A 22,214-nucleotide genomic window follows, 5' to 3' on the forward strand; every position below is an offset into this window, starting at 1 on the left:
ATATTACATCTCTGATGCACGTCAACCTTTTTAGGATGACAAAAGGTGTGTTTTTCATCCCTGTTTCTCACAGAACATCCAGATCAGAGAGATTTCTGCTTCCTCTAAAAGCTGCTATTGAATAGAGTCAAATAATAAGATCCTCGTTATTCAAATTGAAATGAGACAGAGATGCAGCACTTTTTTCTCGTTTTCTTTATCTTTCCATCTGTGTTCTGTGTCTAATGAAATGGGTCCTCCAGGGAAAAGACTGATATTGTGTAACACTTTATAAATCACAATATGCAACAGAGCCAGACTCACAGATCACAACAATCACAGGAGTGTGGTGTTGAACCTCGCTTTCCTGCACTTTTGGCAGATTTTATGCATGTGAAAAGTACATCAAAAATGTGTAATAGCTTTACAATCATGCGATCTTCAGATCAATTACATTTTAACAATGGTGTATTTTCATTAGAGGTATTTTTATTTGAAACACATGTTCAACAAAAATCATTACAGGGAAGCTGAGAATTATTACGTCCAGATATAGACGCCCATCATGGCAGAATTCAGATAAAGTTCTGTCATGTATGTGTTTGTTTTGAACCTGTAACTATGTTAAATACACGCTGCATTAGCAGAAGTTTGCCATTGTCTGTTACTGCATTGATGAATACCAATGTGTGGTCTCATGCATCTTTAACATGATGTTTCCCTGAACACAAAGCTGGGGGTAGAACAGAGGGGTTCAAGGAGAATACAACTCAAAAGGGTTCCCAAATTAAACCCATTGAGCACCTCTGGGATGAACCGTACCAGTGATTCAGAAAGAGAGCGCAGAGACCAGCTTGGCACCGTGTTACTCCAGACCCCAGTCAAAGGGAAGGCATTCATCATTAAGGCCAAGGTTGGGCCGACACCCTATTCAACCTCTCAGTATGTGCCTGTTGTGTCAGTACCTGTGCTAAGGCTGTGTATGGATTTTAGTTTGTGAAATACACAACACCTGAAAGTTGTGCTGTCAGACTCCTGTTTCCACATCGGCCTGTAACAGGGGGTGAAACAGCAGAGAGAAACAGTGGTAAATACCAGTTCGTAATGAGATTGTTTAGCCCGACCCCGGTTGTCCGTAGCCTCTTGCTCCGCTGTCTCGTTATCTCTCTCCAGCAGCGTGGCGGCTCAGAGGCCACCATCCGAAATGTCTCGTCACTTAAACTCACATCGCTGCATGGCATTTGAGAGCTTCTCTTTTATTCTGTTGTTTCCCAGTCTTGCTGCAGTTGGTAAACGGCCCAGCACTCAACGCTTCTTCTTCTCTCCACAGGTTCAGCCCTTACGAGTGGTATGACGCCCATCCCTGCAACCCCGGCTCTGACATCGTGGAGAACAACTTCACTCTGCTGAACAGCTTCTGGTTCGGCGTGGGATCGTTAATGCAGCAAGGTACGGCTCTCTCACCCCCTTCCACGCGCAGCCTCTCTCTTTATCTGACAGCAGTACGATTCTTTTTTTTATGATGATGGTTTGTGTTTTTTTTAAAGGCGTTGTGCTTGTCAAGAGCAAGTGGAGCTTAGACACATATTACAAAGAATAATGTTGTCACCATCTACCACACAAAACAAGCGCGGCGAAGAGGAAATATGTCACCCAACTGTCAGAAACTGACAGTAGGTGCAAAATGCAAGCATTTGTCTCCAAAAATCACAACAAATGTGTCTGCTGAGAACTTAGCTTTGAAACGAGGGGAACGAGGATGAGTCATGCATCCTGCAGTTGTGCGCTGCCATACATGTCTGCATTCTTGTGCAGCTGGGGTTTCGCTGGAGACATCCGCAGCTTCGCCTGGATTCAGACTCTGATCTTGTGGGCTACTTCTCGTCTGCCCAAACGCTTTCCTCTCCGATGTCTCCCAGACCAGTGCATTTGCCCAGTAGCCGTTTAAGCCTTTCTCTGAGTATTAGTTTTTTTCCTCCAACCAAATCTTGGTGGCCTTCCATTTCACAGGTCTGTAGTCTTCAATCTGCCCTTGTGTCTTTTTTTCCCTATTCTGTAAGTCCTTCCCGGCTGTTGTTGTTTTCAGATTTTAATTGATTGTCAGGGAGCTGCTGATTTAAATTTAATTTGTGTCTGTTGGTGTTGAGGTTGTGGTTTCTCCTCTGACTTTAGTCCACTTGTGTGCTGGTGTTTTTGCCTGTCCTCTATTGTATCTATGCATTGCCGAACAATACAGCATAACGTCTCCCCGGGCTTCAGCAGGACCGGGGTACCGAGAGGACACCCTGGCCACGCGGTCGTCCTGCCGTCCCTGGGAGGCGGGCGAATGCAAATCGCTTTTCAACAGATGCAGCAAGTGCTCAAATAATGTTTAATCTCACGCATCAAGACAAAGCGCACGGCTCTGGGAGACGGCCTGTCACATCCCGGCCTGTGGGACAGTAAATACGGAGACTAACTCATGAACCATGAGGGCTGGCCAGGGTTTCTGACCAGGAGGTGTATTCCTGTCTAACTGTGGACACGAAAGACACACTTGACACAAAGGACAAAAGAGAAACGATTCAGTGATACTGAAGTGAGCAAAACACAGCCCTGGGATGTTCTGGAATGAATGCATGTTGTGAGGATGATAACTTGCTGTTTTTAATATTTTTAATTCTCATCCACATCTATATCTTCAGTGTAATTGACAATCCTCCAAAACAGATGAAACATGAGCTGGTATGCACAATATGCTACCCAGAAGATCTGCTGTTGCAAGCTTGAGAACCTCGTGATGCGAACGATGTGAAGCTGAAATCAAACAAAGGCAACGACACTGTTTTTCAATGGAAACAGGCTCTTCTCGGGGAAACAATGGCATCAAACTTTAAGTCTTTAAAAAGTCTGTCAGCTAGTGTCGACTAAGACCAGGTGTCTGAATTGCAGCATGAAGATCTTTTATGCATGTGAAGCAAAGTCTGTGACTAGTATGAGCTGAGTTAACATCCAGACACCAAGTAAATAAATATACAAAAATAAGATTGGGAAAAAAAGACTGTCCTTTCTTTCTTTTGCTGTTTTGTTCTCCGCCGTGATTCCACAGTCTTGTCAAAAACATTCTGAGTAAAAAAACATACTAATGCAATTTCCCAAACGTAAGGGCTTTTTATGGTAATTAAATCAAGGCGATGTCTTCCAAATGAATTGCTGCTGCAGTCTGAACAGCGTGCCATTTCCAGAGCCCGTGGACATGGGCGTCCGGTGTGGCTGCTTAAGAGCCACGATTTCCAGGGGAGTTCGAGTGAAGCTGTGTGCCTTTTATTAACCATTCACACGGCCACGACAAAACTGCATTTCTATATCATAAAGAGACATGGAAGTATTGTATTAACAGAACTACATGGACATTTAATGCAAGAGCGTTAAAGCTTTGTGGGTCAAAACATTACATCTAAGATATTCACACGAGCCAGTTTTCATTTTACAGTTACTCTCCCAGCACTGGATGGATCACTCCCTTGTATTTATAATTCCCATTTCAGGGAAGAGGTGTCTGAAGATAAGACTGTTGCCGTTACCTCCCAATCCCTCACCGTACCTCTGGGCCATAGAGTAAATATTTTACCGGCTGCCTGAAAGGTTAAAGTTCTCGCTGAAGAACTGACCGAGCCAGTTGACACGCAACGCTGTGAACGCGGAGGAGAGCCGACACTTTCACATCTCAAATTACCACGTCTCTGAAAAGCGGCAAGTCTCTGTGGGCCAAGGACGGCTGCTGATGTGTCGACGCCAGGGAGCAATTAAACGACACTCATGCAAATTGGCTGCAAAGACGGCGGAGGGAAAAGGTGGTGGCGCTAAAACAACAAGCTCGGTGCTCTGCGCTCGGCGCTCGGCGCGGGGATCTGTGGCTGGCGTCAACATCTGCGGCGTAACTGGCTCGAATCGAAGTGCGGCTCGGGGTCAGACGGGGTTGACCGCTTTTAAAGCACATTAGAGGGCTTTTTGGCAAACAACCCCGAATGCAAAGCTTCCCTCCAAAGAAGTCGAATCATCAAACGCGGTGAACTGAATTAATAATTTAAAGCAGTGCAGGGGAAATCTCCCTTCGTGGTTTATTTTTTTGCAGAGCTCAACTCATGTCCAGTGAGCAGCGCAGTGCATTTTTGCAGCCAGGCGATTAAACCAGGTTTAAATCATAGATTAGGATTGTCTGAGATGTCGTGCGCTTTGTTCTGGTTCAAGAGATTCCATCTCTCTCTCTTCGCTCTCTATGCATTGCTCTAATATCCAGTACTTTTAGTAACTTTGGTACTGAAAGATAAGACTGATTTCATGTTGTCATATTCGGTGCTGCCCATATTTTACCATGAATGGTATCAGTACATACAGTGAGGGAAAAAAGTATTTGATCCCCTCCTGATTTTGTATGTTTGCCCACTGAGAAAGAAATGATCAATCTATGATTTTAATGGTAGGTGTATTTTAACAGTGAGAGACAGAATAACAGCAAAAAAATCAAGAAAAACGCATTTCAAAAAAGTTATACATTGATTTGCATGTTAATGAGGGAAATAAGTATTGATCCCCTATCAATCAGCAAGATTTCTGGCTCCCAGGTGTCTTTTATACAGGTAACGAACTGAGATTATGAGCACTCTCTTAAAGGGAGTGCTCCTAATCTCAGCTCGTTACTTGTATAAAAGACACCTGTCCACAGAAGCAATCAATCAATCAGATTCCAAACTCTCCACCATGGCCAAGACCAAAGAACTGTCCAAGGATGTCAGGGACAAGATTGTAGACCTACACAAGGCTGGAATGGGCTACAAGATCATCGCCAAGCAGCTTGGTGAGAAGGTGACAACAGTTGGTGCGATTATTCGCAAATGGAAGAAACACAAAATAACTGTCAGTCTCCCTTGGTCTGGGGCTCCATGCAAGATCTCACCTCGTGGAGTTTCAATGATCACGAGAACGGTGAGGAATCAGCCCAGAACTACACGGGAGGATCTTGTTAATGAACTCAAGGCAGCTGGGACCATAGTCACCAAGAAAACAATTGGTAACACACTATACCGTGAAGGACTGAAATGCTGCAGCGCCCGCAAGGTCCCCCTGCTCAAGAAAGCACATGTACAGGCCCGCCTGAAGTTTGCCAATGAACATCTGAATGATTCAGAAGAGAACTGGGTGTTGTGGTCAGATGAGACCAGAATCGAGCTCTTTGGCATCAACTCAACTCGCCGTGTTTGGAGGAGGAGGAATGACCCCAAGAACACCATCCCCACCGTCAAACATGGAGGTGGAAACATTATGCTTTGGGGGTGTTTTTCTGCTAAGGGGACAGGACAACTGCACCGCATCAAAGGGACGATGGACGGGGCCATGTACCGTCAAATCTTGAGTGAGAACCTCCTTCCCTCAGCCAGGGCATTGAAAATGGGATGTGGATGGGTATTCCAGCATGACAATGACCCAAAACACACAGCCAAGGCAACAAAGGAGTGGCTCAAGAAGAAGCACATTAAGGTCCTGGAGTGGCCTAGCCAGTCTCCAGACCTTAATCCCATAGAAAATCTGTGGAGGGAGCTGAAGGTTTGAGTTGCCAATCATCAGACTTGAAACCTTAATGACTTGGAGAGGATCTGCAAAGAGGAGTTGGACAAAATCCCTCCTGAGATGTGTGCAAACCTGGTGACCAACTACAAGAAACGTCTGACCTCTGTGATTGCCAACAAGGGTTTTGCCACCAAGTACTAAGTCGAAGGGGTCAAATACTTATTTTCCTCATTAACATGCAAATCAATTTATAACTTTTTTGAAATGCGTTTTCTGGATTATTTTGTTGTTATTCTGTCTCTCACTGTTAAAATACACCTACCATTAAAATTATAGACTGATCATATCTTTGTCAGTGGGCAAACGTACAAAATCAGCAGGGGATCAAATACTTTTTTCCCTCACTGTAAATAAAAAGAAAATAATCAATGAAAATGTATGGTTGTCTGGTACTAGATTTCAGTTGTCAATTGTGTCAAGAGCAATGAATGAAATGACAATTATAACCTATACACTTATCACTTTCTTGAATGAACTTCATTCCTCCCAGTGCAAGGTGGTCATGTAGTATTAGTATTAAACCACTTATTGATTAATAATGTCCCGATTCCTTTAATCATCTCCATCAGTCATTCCGCTATTGATTAAGCTGCAGCCGTGGACATTTATTGAGTCAAACATCCCTTTATTACTGATTCATCTCATTCAATATCATTTCTTATCCATAATCAATATTTAAATGTTTCTGCTCTTACTCGGAGGAACACATGGTTTGTCATCAAAAGAGTAACATAAACAGCGCAGATTCCAAGGACCAACTGAGACGATTGAAGGAATCGGCCGATTATTAATCAATAAAGCATTGAATGAAGCGATTACACAACCAACCAGCACTGGGAGGAATGAACTGCAGCGACAGAGAGTCGGTTACGTAAAACGCACGGCCATGTGCTGTCCGTTCTCTCTATCTCTCTCTCTGACTGAGAGGAAAACCTCAGATGAAAGGAGAAGAGAAGTAATCTTCTACTGTTCACTACAGTCAAGTCTCACAAGACTGGAAGAGCTGGGAGCCTTGATACACTTTCTATGAACTGGGAAACTTCAAGTTTGCTTCAACCCGTTCAAAATCAGGATCATTTTTGTATTTTTTTCCTAGTTTGGAAACATCATCTCTCAGTTCACAGGAAGTGACACTTACCTGATTTGTATTTAACATATAAATAGTCAAAAACAAAAAAGGAAAAACAACAACTGAGAAATCAAATAACAGCTTCAATCCCTCAGCGTCACATTCATCTACACGTGTTCATATTCCAGCTGTTTTGTGTGTGGGCTTTTAAGACCGAATGTACATAGTGTTTTATTACTCAAACGCATGGCTACCACAATTAGTTTCTCTGTTTCATTGATTTGATATTGCTGTTTTGGTCTATAAATCTACACTCACCTAAAGGATTATTAGGAACACCTGTTCAATTTTTCATTAATGCAATTATCTAACCAACCAATCACATGGCAGTTGCTTCAATGCATTTAGGGGTGTGGTCCTGGTCAAGACAATCTCCTGAACTCCAAACTGAATGTCTGAATGGGAAAGAAAGGTGATTTAAGCAATTTTGAGCGTGGCATGGTTGTTGGTGCCAGACGGGCCGGTCTGAGTATTTCACAATCTGCTCAGTTACTGGGATTTACACGCACAACCATTTCTAGGGTTTACAAAGAATGGTGTGAAAAGGGAAAAACATCCAGTATGCGGCAGTCCTGTGGGCAAAAATGCCTTGTTGATGCTAGAGGTCAGAGGAGAATGGGCCGACTGATTCAAGCTGATAGAAGAGCAACTTTGACTGAAATAACCACTCGTTACAACCGAGGTATGCAGCAAAGCATTTGTGAAGCCACAACACGTACAACCTTGAGGCGGATGGGCTACAACAGCAGAAGACCCCACCGGGTACCACTCATCTCCACTACAAATAGGAAAAAGAGGCTACAATTTGCACAAGCTCACCGAAATTGGACAGTTGAAGACTGGAAAAATGTTGCCTGGTCTGATGAGTCTCGATTTCTGTTGAGACATTCAGATGGTAGAGTCAGAATTTGGCGTAAACAGAATGAGAACATGGATCCATCATGCCTTGTTACCACTGTGCAGGCTGGTGGTGGTGGTGTAATGGTGTGGGGGATGTTTTCTTGGCACACTTTAGGCCCCTTAGTGCCAATTGGGCATCTTTTAAATGCCACGGCCTACCTGAGCATTGTTTCTGACCATGTCCATCACTTTATGACCACCATGTACCCATCCTCTGATGGCTACTTCCAGCAGAGTAATGCACCATGTCACAAAGGTCGAATCATTTCAAATTGGTTTCTTGAACATGACAATGAGTTCACTGTACTAAACTGGCCCCCACAGTCACCAGATCTCAACCCAATAGAGCATCTTTGGGATGTGGTGGAACGGGAGCTTCGTGCCCTGGATGTGCATCCCACAAATCTCCATCAACTACAAGATGCTATCCTATCAATATGGGCCAACATTTCTAAAGAATGCTTTCAGCACCTTGTTGAATCAATGCCACATAGAATTAAGGCAGTTCTGAAGGCGAAAGGGGGTCAAAGACAGTATTAGTATGGTGTTCCTAATAATCCTTTAGGTGAGTGTATATTGTATGTGTTGTAAATGTAGCAATAGGAACTGTGATCTTCAGTCCCTAATCCAAGTAAACTTTGTAAAGCTGTGTGAAATACTTCAGTGATGTCATGTACAAGATCCTCTGAGTGGATTGGATCTCTAAAGGACATCCTGAGCAGATAGATATCTTCTAACCTGACTGGGCTGACTGGATCTGAATATACTAATATGCCTATTTTTATGATTTTTAAGGTTGAGTCCCTCCTCATCCCTGTTTCCTGTCTCTGTCTCTGTGCAGCTGCATTCCGGGCCCAATGCTGTGGGATTGTGGGCTGGGATGTGTCTGTATCTCAGATGCTTATATAATCCTCCTACTTTCCACATCCTGTGCTGAAAGCCGCTACATACGCAGACCTCTTCGATGTGCTTCTTTAAGCTTGAAAATGCCTTTATTTAACACGCTTCCTTAAGCTTGAAAACGCCTGCACCTATAAATGTGCTTCATTTTGCTCACGATGTTTTAACAAGCTTTATAATCCGCCTGCCTGTTCGGCTCTCTGCGATGCTCCATAAGTCTCAGATGTGCGTTAGTCCGAGCTCCTTGTTTATACTCTTACTTTCGTCACACAGGGCTGCCTGCTCGAACGTAGACGTAGTCTTTCGTTCACCCACACTCAAATATTGATCTCTACTATATTTAATTTATAATATATAATTTATATTTCTTTCTGACGAGGATGCGGAGGTAATATTCTCTCCTCTGCTACTACTACAGTCTAACATTAAAGTGGGACATTATTCTCTGTGCTTCCTATTGACAATATGTGCAAATTATTTATGTCAGATCATTTATTTTGCCATTCTTTTCCCCCCAAATGTTAATTTAAAGATATTTGTCGTAAGCCTGGTGGGAATTCATTTGCGTTGGTACTAATTTATTTTCGTACATTGTCCTGGTACATCTATGAACTAATATAGATTTCTGCAGGAAGTTGTGCTCGTTGTGTGGATCACTTTTTTCAAACACACAAATTTGTTAAGAAAGTACAAAATTAATTCAAATAAAATACAAAAATATATGAGGCAGAACGTCTTTGGTAAAATAAAGTGGGGGAGGATAAAATTAAAATAAATCATATTGATGAAAATCATTATGAATCTCAACTCCTCCTAAATTGAGGATGGAAATCACAATTAAGAGAGAGCAGTGAAGAAGAAAAGATGAATCCGTAACTGAGAAAGTGTGTCTTAATTGTCGGGTGAACGCCGAGAGGAGGTTCTGTGAGAGAGCACCCAGTCTCCCAGTCGCACACAGATGGTGACCCAAGGAGAACATGTATATAATATATAAATACAAACAGATGGACTCGACTCTTCAGAAACACACTGGACTTGGTTCTGTAAATTAAATATATTATAAGAACGCATCCGTAGACAGAAGATATTTGGCTTTCGAACGACTCAAAAGCTAACAAATGAGTGTACAGACCGAGTGATGCTCATTGTAAATTGGATGATGTATTATTTTATTTGTTTGTTTGTGTGTTTGTTTATTGTAGCACTATTGTGTACTGCCAACTGGATTGTGGCCCATTTCTGCAAGGGCTGCTCATGAACTGCATTGTTATCATCATAACAAATAGCTATTGTAAGTCATTAGTTTCCTGTCATCTCAGTCACAGGGGACAAGTCTGTGGCTCCTGATTTCTGTGTGCTTCTCATTGCTGGTGGCACAAGAGAAAACCTGAGCAGTTTACCACGATTGTGCCCAATTTTAATACCGGCTAAGCACTGGCACTTATCATTGTGGCGATGTTGTGTAATTTGATTCACAAATATGACCTGAGAAACGTGTGTCAGAAACACGCTGCCTGGACCACTGTGTGACTTTGATGTCCTCTGATCATTGCACAGCTGGGATCGTGTGCTGTACTGCTCAACACCCAGCTAACACAACCATCTCGCAACATTATAGCTCGGTTGTGGGTTGGTTGGTCACGACAATGTTAGAAATGTTACTTGACTCAAATAAACGTTGTGGCACTGTAATATTGTTAGCTGGGCAGTAACTTTTTTAAACTGATCAAATCTGCTTTCTAAACCCACCACAAAATACAAATAATTATAATAATCATAATAGTCGTGGTACACTGATCTAGTATCATATCCAAAACCACATTGTGTATTCTCAGATTCACAGCGTAGTTTCCCAAACTACCCCCCACTCATAAGGTATTTCCCCTGCTCCTCCTTTACTTCATTTTAATCTCCTTAAACTGTAATTAAAATGTTGATGATTTTCACCGGGATGCACAGAACCTGATAAACGGTTTCAGATCTGTGATGAATTCCTGGCTTAAATTCATTGCCTTATTGGATTTATTTGAGCTATTTTGGCAGCAGAGGAGCCATTTAAAAATGCACACTGCTGTTCATCATTTTTACGAGCAATTATCAAGAACGACCACTTTAATCACAAAACACCTCCGTTACGCCGAACCAATAGTGTTTAGACTCAAGATTGCCACGTCTCATAATAGTCGGCTGCAGATGTAATCTTTTACTGCCTTTTAAATCTGGTTTTAGTCATTCCATAAGCAAACCATTTGCTGTTTTTATATTATGTTAATAAGGCCACTTAATAATTGCCTGAATCCTACTTTGGTGCAGATTCAAGGTTGTTCATGAATCAGGAAAGCCATTAGGCTCTGTTTTACACTGTCGATAATGGTTCCTTAGGCTAGTATACTCATATTTACTGTATTTTCCCACAAAGCTCCAGTAAGAAAGGTTATGTGAGGTTATCGTCTGACGGCAATAAGATTGATGTCCTTAGAAAGTGAAAACAATAAAAGCACAATATTTTAATAACACTGGAATCAAAAGCCATTTTTATTTTGCTTTCGAAAGCAGAGACTCCAGACTGAAATGGGAGCTTTTGCATGAGCTGTTAATCACTTGAGCAGACATGTTACTCGTGTCCACGCATGACCAGACATCAAGTCCTCGAAGCAGAGAAGCTGCTTTAACATTTGGGTTTGTCGATCAGGAATACAGAGACAGCAAAGGGCAATGAAGCCAATGTGAGGATGGGAGGAAAACTATTCCCATTCAATAGGATTATAGGTGCTTTTTCAGCAGATGTGTTTTTGTTGTTTATATGGGTATCCTATGCATCCCATTGTATGGGGTTATGGGGGTGTGATGGTATCTTGCAGTGGACGTCTTCGAGCTAATCTGTGGCCATGCTGGTGTCCTGGAGCAAAATCAGAGTCCCACCCAGAAGTGGCTGAATTTAAGTGTGTGATCGTTGGTTCAGGTAGGGATTTTGTGCTATGAGATCCATCTTCGATTACGGTTTGGCTGATGTCTTCAGTGAAGGCTGACCTTACTGATGTTTGGATGAGTCTGTGGAGCTATTTTTTGGATGTCACATGGGTCAGCAAACATCCCAGCGAGCCTCACCACTCCTGCGCACCTGGCCAGAGGTCGCTGTCAGCACCTGCAGTATCAGAGCTTGGCAGTGAGGATGTTGTTGATGGGAACGTTCTCAGAGCCAAAGCACCCCAGTCCTATCTAAACAATCCTAAATAAAGTCACTATTTATCATCACCTGTCAAGCTGCTGTAGATCACAACACTGTCATGTGTGTACAGCTAACAGTCCCACAGACCTGGTCTTTCATCTCTGGTCAGTGTGTGACACCTTGCTTGTTTAAGATCTCAAAGATCAGCGTGTTCTTCTCCACAACTCACCGGACTGGGGGGAAATGCTGACTTACTCATGCCCTCTTTCTCCTTTCTTCCTCCCCCAGGTTCTGAACTGATGCCCAAGGCCCTGTCCACGCGAATCATCGGTGGCATCTGGTGGTTCTTCACTCTCATCATCATATCATCCTACACGGCCAACCTGGCGGCCTTCCTGACGGTGGAGCGCATGGAGTCCCCCGTGGAGTCGGCCGACGACCTGGCCAAGCAGACCAAGATCGAGTATGGGGTGGTGAAGGACGGCGCCACCATGACTTTCTTCAAGGTGAGGGATGTCCGGAAATAAACACGCTGCCGAAAAGAACAGATCCAGTCCAAGAACTGCAAAGGTTTATTCGGTGGCCGAGTGCTGGAGTGTGGTGTTGACAAATACACAATGTTACACAAATACACATCACCTGTTCCCTGTGTCTCTCTCTCCTGTTTGCACAGAGCCTTTATTGGAAATGTAGTTATAGCTGCTTGGCCAACAGTCCTTTTGTTCTTAATCTACTAACATTTCTAATTTGATTTTAAAGTATGTGTTTTTCAGATTTCAAATTCAACTTAACCAAATGAGAAATCAGAAAAAATAAAAAAACAAAGGAATAAATAAACCAAAAAATAAGCTTTCAGGTTTCACGAATGCGTTTAATTTTGTTTGTGATTGACCTCAGTGATTAAAGCATGTGGAGAAAATTGCCTCTGTTCTAATCAAATACATTTTGAAAGTATAAAGGATCTTAAATCAGGCATGATATTAAATTGCTACTGTAGTCGGCTTCCAGGACCTCGCTTCTTTATAGACTGTGTGAAAATCAATATTATTCCACAAATAACTTTTTTTTCCCAGTTAGATCTTTAATCCCCAACGCAGAAGCAAATTCGCTGGCTTGTCCATTTCGCCGGGCCGTTTGATGTTCTCCTCCATAATGATTTTCTATTCAATAGTTTCATCTTGGCTGCAGGGTCCGTATTCTCTTATTTTAAGGCAGGAGAGTCTTTGTGATTCTGCCGAGGAAAAGAATAACTGACGTTCAGGCTTTTGTTTGTTTGTTTGTTTGTTTGCTTGTTTGTTTTCAGTAACAGAAAACAGATTTCCATTAATAGGCTATTTCTTATGACAAATTGCCAGCTCCGTTGTGAACAATAATGGAACCAAACAGAATCCTGAGAATGTAACGTACTGTGACAAAATAAAAAACGGGAGATGATTTGAGAAGAAGTGAAGGAGAAATGAAAGAGAGGGTAGGTGGCTAAGAAACGTCTCCGATTGATTTTTGACATCTTGGCAGGAGCAGCTAATTGTCCTTTTCAAAACCGCGAGTTTGGATCAGAAAAGCGCAGGTAAACCCGTATATTCACAAGCCATGACCTACAGTCTTCCTCTGCACAAGCGCACAATATTTGGTGTTTTGCTTTCCAAGGCAGTCGGGTTGAGACGACCAGCTTTCTGTGTGATTGACGGCTTGCGTTAACCGATGTGGGTTCGGGTAGTTCTCGGTCGTGAACTGATGTCTGTAGGCTCAGAGGACGCTGTATTGGGTTTACTGGCACTGCATATTGACCAATGAAAATGCTAATGAAGAGCGATGCTTTTTCTGACCTGGCAGAAACACAAACATGGCTGCTGCAGCCGAGGAATTGAATTGGACTAATTGAGGGGAACGGAGGTGTTTGATATTGCAGTAACATTACGGCACAATAACGGTTTACAGCCTAGTTTGGATTAGTAAAGTATCCTTCATAATAGCGTACACCATATACCGCAATTATTGGCTATTAGGTCTGTGAATGTATTGTTTCCTCGTCGTGAGAGGAATTTTAATAGTCCTTACCATTTGTATTTCTGTTAATAAAACACATTTAGAGCTGGTAACCATGTCCATATTTGCATAATTACGGGCACACAGAACACATTTATTACACTTCTTCATTAGATGCAGGAATGAATGAGGTATTTATTTATTTTATAAATCGTATTTATTTATTTTTACTGCAAGATTCTGCTTAATTTGTATTCATGCTTTTTTAAACGACAAATTGTTTATCTAATTATCAATTCTAATAATTGTTGGTATGACCTCTCTGCTTGAACTTCTGTTGAAAGTCAGTCGCTTTTATTTTTATTTTTTTTTGTCAGCCGTTGCTTTTATTCTGGGCTATCTTTATTAATGCCCTCCTCGTGCCCGCGTTAATGCACTCCTGAACCAGAAAGCTATTAAAACATCACCGACTCAGACGGGTAGAATCACCGAATCGCAGCAGCTGATTAAATGTGCTTTTTTTTAAAAAAAAAAAACGTATTTTGATCGCCACTGTGTTGTGTTGAGAGGTTTTTAAAACTGTGACATTAGCTCCACTGGAAACATTTGCGAGTTACGCGCACACAACACAATGAAGTTACCTTATTAAATGGTTGTGTCTTAATGTGAAATTACATTTAGATGTAGATTGTTTTATAAAATGACAACTTTGTGCAGTTCAGAAAGAGCTTGTGATAGCAGACTGAAACCAGAAAGCCTGAAGAGACTCAAAGGCGTCGACTACAAAACAGCACAGCTCCTGAACTCAGTCTCTTCCTGTTCTTCCAAAGCAGTTTAAGGCAGATTTGACATTTCGGTTTCACATTTGCTATCAACGTGTCAGGTTCATGTCAACCAAACAAAAGAATAATTAAGGACGCAAATATTACGCCATTAAAGCTGCTTCGTTTCCAGTGAGGCAGGTGTCACTAATTATCGCATCACTGCCGCCTCGATCTCAAGAGCTGTCAGTTCCTCGCTGTCATCTGCCCAAAGATGGCAACCGGTGCAGGTGCTGCAGATTAACGGGCTAATAAAACATCTTGGCGAGCATCTTGAGCTGAACGCGATGGCATGTGGCGTCGGAAGTGCCTGGGAATGAAACGAATAGCCGCTGAGGGGCTCGTCATATCAGAGCGTTTACTTGTTGCTTTTTAAAATATATGTATTTAAGCTTTCAGTTTTCACAACATAGACGATGCTTTAGTCATCCATTTCTAATCAGGGTTTCGTTCTACCGTGTCTTGAAGTGAGGGGAAGCCGTCCCTTCTATTCCCCTAGACCAACCCTGTCGTCAGGCTGCTATATTTTAAATCAAATTGACAGGTTAATACAGAGGTTCATGCAAAAAATATTCAGACTCTTCCTCCTTCTTAAAAGTAGCTTTTTTGGCTTTAGTCCAGAGACCACTGGTCTGCCAAAATTGGCCCCAAAACCACGAGTGTTCTGTCATCCAAAATGTTTTTACCTCAGAAGACTTTACATGTTGGTTCAGTTGTTTTCTAAGTGAAATCCATTCAAGGTTTGATTGATTGATTGAGTGATTGACTTTCTGATTGAAAAACTAGTGTTATATACGTATAAGTTACTGTGTCTCATACTTTGCTTTTTTGCAGATGCAGCATCCATCCCTTAATTAATCTCTCTCAGTGCAGGAGAGTTGCTTTATTATGTCTCTCTCTAAGAGGCTCTTAATCAACATATCCAATATGAGCCAATACATCCTGTTATAGCGAGTATTAAACTGCTATAGCACAATGCATTTACATATCTAGGTTCAGTTTAAGAGGTGTATCCTGCTACTTTTAATTGCTGTTGACAAGTATAATTAATGCTTCATTGTAAGGTCTTTGTTTTGCATAGTTTAATAATGTATACAGAAAATTAAACAACAAAACAACAACAGCAAAATATGCTAAAATATATGTAATATTATTATCATTGCTATTTATCTAAGGATGTGACTGTCTACCTATCTCAGCAGTTATTTTTCAATATGAGTTTATTTTGATATTGCATTCAAACACAAGCGGAGAATAAATTTGCAATTATCTTTTCAATTGGCTTCATGGATAGATGTTAATTTGACCCTGGATAATGACTCAAACTGCAGTTAAAATATTACTAATACAATAACATTTTTTATTTTAGTTGGTGCCCTCCATCTGGAATGAAATATCATATCAAGGTCATTAAAGTAAACTTATTTGTGTAGGCCAATTCCCAGTCAGAAGCATTCACACTAACAATGGCATTCAGTGATCCTTTCAGTTTGATTAGTATTGTTCTTTAAAGTATTCTCATTAAAGAATTCTTATATATTTTCCAGTTTTTCTCACTGATTCAGCTTTAAGAAAGGTGTACAAGACTCTGGGTGACTACACTGAGTTTAGACAGTGGGTGTGTAAGCTTCCCACTCCATGGAAAACAACAGAACCTGTAAGAATTTGGTCTTATAGTTCATTCTTTCAGGTATTGGACTTTTTTCTTTTCTAAAACCATAGCCAATCCAGGGGTGGGCACGGGGATCAAATAGGGCTTATTGACTAAAACACAAGTTTGCTCGCAGGGATTCTTCAAACTAGTAGCGCTCGGGCTGCCAGTTCACAACCCAAAACACAGGAGGTCAAATAAGAAATCAAACACATACATACATGGTGTTCGGGTCTCTGAAAATGAGATAGGGTTACAGGGAGACGGTCAGCAGGGTCTCTACTGAAGAGAAAAGAGGAAGGTGTTAAATAAGCACATGAATAAGTGGCTAAATAAATAAAAGGGGAGTCCAGTATGATGTTCATACATTAAACCCCCAAAACACAGACCGGGATTTCATTTCTGTCACGTTCAATGTGGTTCATTCTGGTTCATAGTGGTACTTCTTTCTACTTGCAATTAAATCAGATGAGATTGAAGAGCATAAAATCTGCAGCCAAAAAATCGAACAATGTTTCTCTGAAGGTTAGTGTGAGAAGCACAAGGGTGCAGCGGAAGTGCGTTACATTTGCATAATCAAGACGGTGCTTTTTGGTGTGAAATTGCATATTCTGTACATCTCTAGTGGTTTGTGTTATATAGGGGCTTTCTGTGTGACTAAGTGTGACCAATTGCTTTCCACTCCTCCCTCCAGGATAGTCATGGTACTTCTTAGAATAAAATTGGTTCTATTTGCAAGACGGCTGAGCCCAAAGATACATACAACGTTGGACGCAGATGTGCAAAACTTTGTGACTCTTTCTGCAGATTCTTTGATTGTGGCGTCTGGCTGCCGTCTCGCACACAGCTTCGGTGTAGGCTGATGCATGTTTAAATTGAATTTCTAGGTATTGCTAATGGAGAAGATTGGTTAATTTTCCTTTATTTACGTGTTTATATGTTTATTTATTTATATGTTCCCCCAATAGGGTTCACAATTGAAAACCACGAAAAGGGAACCTGTATAACATTTTCACCCCTGTGTTAAATTGTAGGCAGTTGCACAAGAACATCACTAGGCAAGTCTGTATCAATGGCCATAGAGTGTGTTATTTTGTGTGTAGAAAAACAACACACAAAGAGACACCTGATAGAACATGCTCTAGCAGAGAAGATAACGATGTTGCTGGTGGTTTACAGCTCCCAATACCAGAAGCGACTCAGTGTCCTTTTTTCGCCTGCATTTACTTCTCCTTTTTTCCTGTGTAAAAATAATATGAATAATACGAACATCAGAAACTATCAACCCAAACTGCACTGACCTCACATTTCCTTCTGTTTCAGAAATCCAAAATCTCCACCTTTGAGAAGATGTGGGCCTTCATGAGCAGCAAGCAGAACACGGCGCTGGTCAAGAACAACGAGGAAGGCATCCAGAGGGTTCTGAGGGCCGACTACGCCCTGCTGATGGAGTCGACCACCATCGACTACGTTACTCAGAGGAACTGCAACCTGACACAGATCGGAGGCTTAATAGACACCAAGGGGTATGGGATCGGCACCCCCATGGGTAAGAGTCTCTGTCATGATTTCATTAACCTTCATCTAATCGTTTGACATGTTCTGGAACAATATTATACATTATGCTGGTTAGTTCACATCTGCAAACGGCCCATTCTTTTGAAAGCTGTAACACATGGTTGTTTACATCAGTAGTGTGTACAGGTAGTCTGCACAACAGTTGTGTTGCTGTACTCAATCCCATTAAATTAAAAATAAGAATATATTTAGGTCCAAAGGACTATAAAAATCACCTAAATTAATACTGTACATAAATCACATTTGACTGCCATGCATTTTTCCTGCACATCTGTTGGAAGAAGTAAATAAAAATAAATGGAAAGATAAAGAGATAAATTCCTAGATGGCTACACATGTCCCAAATTCTACTCTCAGGCACTAAGAATACATCTGAAGGAAATCTCTTTTGAACCTGAGCAACTTCAATCTGTCCAAAGAAACAGATAAGTACCAGGTTATTCTGTGATGTGATTTTGGAAGAAGGAAAGAGAGAAATGTAAAGGAAGAAAACATGTTACAGTAAGTTTACTTCCACCTGATTTATATACATCTCAAATTGGTGTCTTTCACAGGGTCTCCATTCCGGGATAAGATCAGTATTGCCATTCTCCAGCTGTTGGAAGACGGCCGGCTACACATGCTGAAGGAGAAGTGGTGGAGGGGCAACGGCTGCGTGGATGAGAAGGAGGAGACCGGGCCGCTGGGGATACAGAAGATCGGAGGCATCTTCATCGTGCTGGCGGCCGGACTGGTGCTCTCGGTGTTCGTGGCGATAGGGGAGTTCATTTACAAGCTGAGGAAAACGGCTGAACGTGAGCAGGTGAGCAGCGTTCAATAAACGCGACACGAGGCTGCACAACATCTTCAGTCAACCCCCTTATTTGACTTCCTTTCTCCTGGAAAACTGGTACGACGCCACAGCCCAAGACGGCCAATCAGCTCGTTTCAGACTAAAGACACAGATAGATGTCTGTATCGCTAATACTTCACTTCATTCACAAAACTAAGAATGAAACACACATGTGCTATGATATGTATACATATATGTTTCTGAGGTTCAGCTGTATTTGACCTTGTCTTTGTATCTAAATACCTGCACAACACCTAGGCAGACTGCAGTGAAGTCAGTTTCTGAAACAAAATCTTACAAAAACAGTTTCTCAGCTTCCACTATATATATAAATATAGACAGGGAGCACAACGATTCGTCCCTGTCATATGTTCCCCACCTTTGTAACCATGTGTGCAGTAACGTGTTGTAGAGCCATAGAACACACATACATATATAGGTAGGCTATATAAATATATATATATATATATATATATATATATATATATATATACACTCTCTAACTAATTTGAGACTGTAACTACAATAATTCAGTCAAGAACAAGATCTGCACAGGAGTATGTCATGGAGCCACACTCTCTCCAGAACTCTTTATGGCAAACTCTTGAAGAAGTCCTCAAGGCTTTGGACCGGGAAGAAACAGGAATCAGGTCAAACAGAGCTTATCCGATCAACCTACAGGCTGTGGATGACATTGTCATATTTGCAAAAGCTACCTGTAGCTTCATATTCATATCATCTCTGATGCCAGCAAGAAAACTGGACTTAAAATGAACCAGAGTTAAACCAAAGTCAAGTTCGACAGCTTTGTTAAATCTAACAATATTGAAGCAGATCAAAGGATAATGTAAGAAGTCAATAGTTACGTCAACCTTGGACAACAAATCAACACAGAGATACCATGGAACAAATGTAAATAAGAGTGCAAATGGGATGGAGTGCATTTGGAAGAAACAACACACTGTAGAAAGGAAATCTACCCAGAAGAGAACTAAAATATGTGACATCTTTAAAAAAGAGAAGATGTTTAAATGGCAGTAGATGGACATGTTGCAAGAAGAACAGATCAAAGATGGACAAAGGAAGCTGATCTAGAAGACGAACACATGAAAGATGGGAAGATGAAATAATACCCTTTGCAGGTGTGACGTGGAAAAGAGAAGATGTGGATCGAAGTGAGAGGAGACATCTTGGAGAGCCTTCATCCAGCCGTGGATCGATATGGGCTGATGGTGATGAATATATATTATTTGACTGGAAACCTAGATAAGCTCTTTACTCAGGTTTTTCTTTATATTGTTTACAAATCAAATATTATAATTAAGGGAACTATATACAGTGAGGGAAAAAAGTATTTGATCCCCTGCTGATTTTGTACGTTTGCCCACTGACAAAGAAATGATCAGTCTATAATTTTAATGGTAGGTGTATTTTAGCAGTGAGAGACAGAATAACAACAAAAAAATCCAGAAAAACGCATTTCAAAAAAGTTATAAATTGATTTGCATGTTAATGAGGGAAATAAGTATTTGACCCCTTCGACTTAGTACTTGGTGGCAAAACCCTTGTTGGCAATCACAGAGGTCAGACGATTCTTGTAGCTGGCCACCAGGTTTGCACACATCTCAGGAGGGAGGTTTCGAGGCTGACCATCAGCTCCCTCCACAGATTTTCTATGGGATTAAGGTCTGGAGACTGGCTAGGCCAGTCCAGGACCTTAATGTGCTTCTTCTTGAGCCACTACTTTGTTGCCTTGGCTGTGTGTTTTGGGTCATTGTCATGCTGTAATACCCATCCACGACCCATTTTCAATGCCCTGGCTGAGGGAAGGAGGTTCTCACCCAAGATTTGACGGTACATGGCCCCGTCCATCGTCCCTTTGATGCGATGCAGTTGTCCTGTCCCCTTAGCAGAAAAACACCCCCAAAGCATAATGTTTCCACCTCCATGTTTGACGGTGGGGATGGTGTTCTTGGGGTCATTCCTCCTCCTCCAAACACGGCGAGTTGAGTTGATGCCAAAGAGCTTGATTTTGGTCTCATCTGACCACAACACTTTCACCCAGTTCTCCTCTGAATCATTCAGATGTTGGCAAACTTCAGACAGGCCTATACATGTGCTTTCTTGAGCAGGGGGACCTTGTGGGCGCTGCAGGATTTCAGTCCTTCACGGCGTAGTGTGTTACCAATTGTTTTCTTGGTGACTATGGTCCCAGCTGCCTTGAGATCATTAACAAGATCTTCCAGTGTAGTTCTGGGCTGATTCCTCACCGTTCTCATGATCATTGAAATTCCACCAGGTGAGATTTTGCATGGAGCCCCAGACCGAGGGAGACTGACAGTTATTTTGTGTTTCTTCCATTTGCGAATAATCGCACCAACTGTTGTCACCTTCTCACCAAGCTGCTTGGCGATGGTCTTGTAGCCCATTCCAGCATTGTGTAGGTCTACAATCTTGTCCCTGACATCCTTGGACAGCTCTTTGGTCTTGGCCATGTTGGAGAGTTTGGAATCTGATTGATTGATTCCTTCTGTGGACAGGTGTCTTTTATACAGGTAACGAGCTGAGATTAGGAGCACTCCCTTTAAGAGAGTGCTCCTAATCTCAGCTCGTTACCTGTATAAAAGACACCTGGGAGCCAGAAATCTTGCTGATTGATAGGGGATCAAATACTTATTTCCCTCATTAACATGCAAATCAATTTATAACTTTTTTGAAATGCGTTTTTCTGGATTATTTTGTTGTTATTCTGTCTCTCACTGTTAAAATACACCTACCATTAAAATTATAGACTGATCATATCTTTGTCAGTGGGCAAATGTACAAAATCAGCAGGGGATCAAATACTTTTTTCCTTCACTGTACTTGTATATCAACTAAATACAGTAAGGCAGAACTCTGTAGACTATTGTGTCTAAGAGATAAGTCATGTACTCTGGTGACAATAGTCACCAGTCTTGCTGTTCCTCTGCACCATGGCATTCATCTTTCAGATCTTTAAAAAGAAAGTCAGATGCAGCACATTATGAGAGGAACGTCATCCCGACTCTCAGAGACGGCCGTTGGGCTCACAGTTTGTTCTGCCTCAGCTTGTCACTTTCAATTTCTCAATTCTAAATCCAGCTTCTGGAGTCGGTTGTAATCCACATGCTTATGCTTTGTCCATTATGTCTGGGGCATACCCAGCATGCACTTCACCCAAACAGAGTGGGATCTCAGGGTACGTCAGACATCTTCTGTGCCCACTGCCTCAGAAAAGGCTCTGTTTGGAGAATTTCTTGAAACAAAATATAAATGGTAAGAGGCTGAATAAAAAAACACAAAGCTGAAAAGAAAGATAAGTGTGTAAATTGGCTGTAGGGTCTGTTGTGATGCTTAACAACATGGCTCCCAGTCAAATAATTGGGAGATTTTTCTTCTCTAGTGTTTAAACACATAAAAAACACATCATCCCACATATTATTTGGTTATCAAACCCAAACATTCTTTTGTCTAATTGACTTAATTAAGAATTGGAGCATAAAATGTCGGATTCATCCGTTATGTGTCTGAGCTGATGCCACAGTCAGAGCCTCCACTCCTCAGCTACGCTTTCATCTTTACCAGAGTCTTTGTAGATGTTCAGCACTGCAGGATAAAACACAAAGCAGCACGATGGCAGA

General features: G+C 41.6%; 1 protein-coding gene across 2 annotated transcripts in view; it reads left to right on the plus strand.

The window, feature by feature from the left end:
- The window catches only part of LOC136763628 (glutamate receptor ionotropic, kainate 3), a 127,841-nt gene that overhangs the window by 100,039 nt on the left and 5,588 nt on the right, over positions 1-22,214 (plus strand). For both annotated transcript variants that reach the window (XM_066717758.1, XM_066717757.1), the window contains 4 exons: positions 1,310-1,428; positions 11,973-12,190; positions 17,466-17,691; positions 18,275-18,522. In XM_066717758.1, coding sequence (XP_066573855.1) covers positions 1,310-1,428; positions 11,973-12,190; positions 17,466-17,691; positions 18,275-18,522 — 811 coding nt within the window. The remainder of the gene's footprint in view (positions 1-1,309; positions 1,429-11,972; positions 12,191-17,465; positions 17,692-18,274; positions 18,523-22,214) is intronic.

Source organism: Amia ocellicauda, chromosome 11 (genome assembly GCF_036373705.1).
Source record: "Amia ocellicauda isolate fAmiCal2 chromosome 11, fAmiCal2.hap1, whole genome shotgun sequence".
Lineage (NCBI taxonomy): Eukaryota > Metazoa > Chordata > Actinopteri > Amiiformes > Amiidae > Amia > Amia ocellicauda.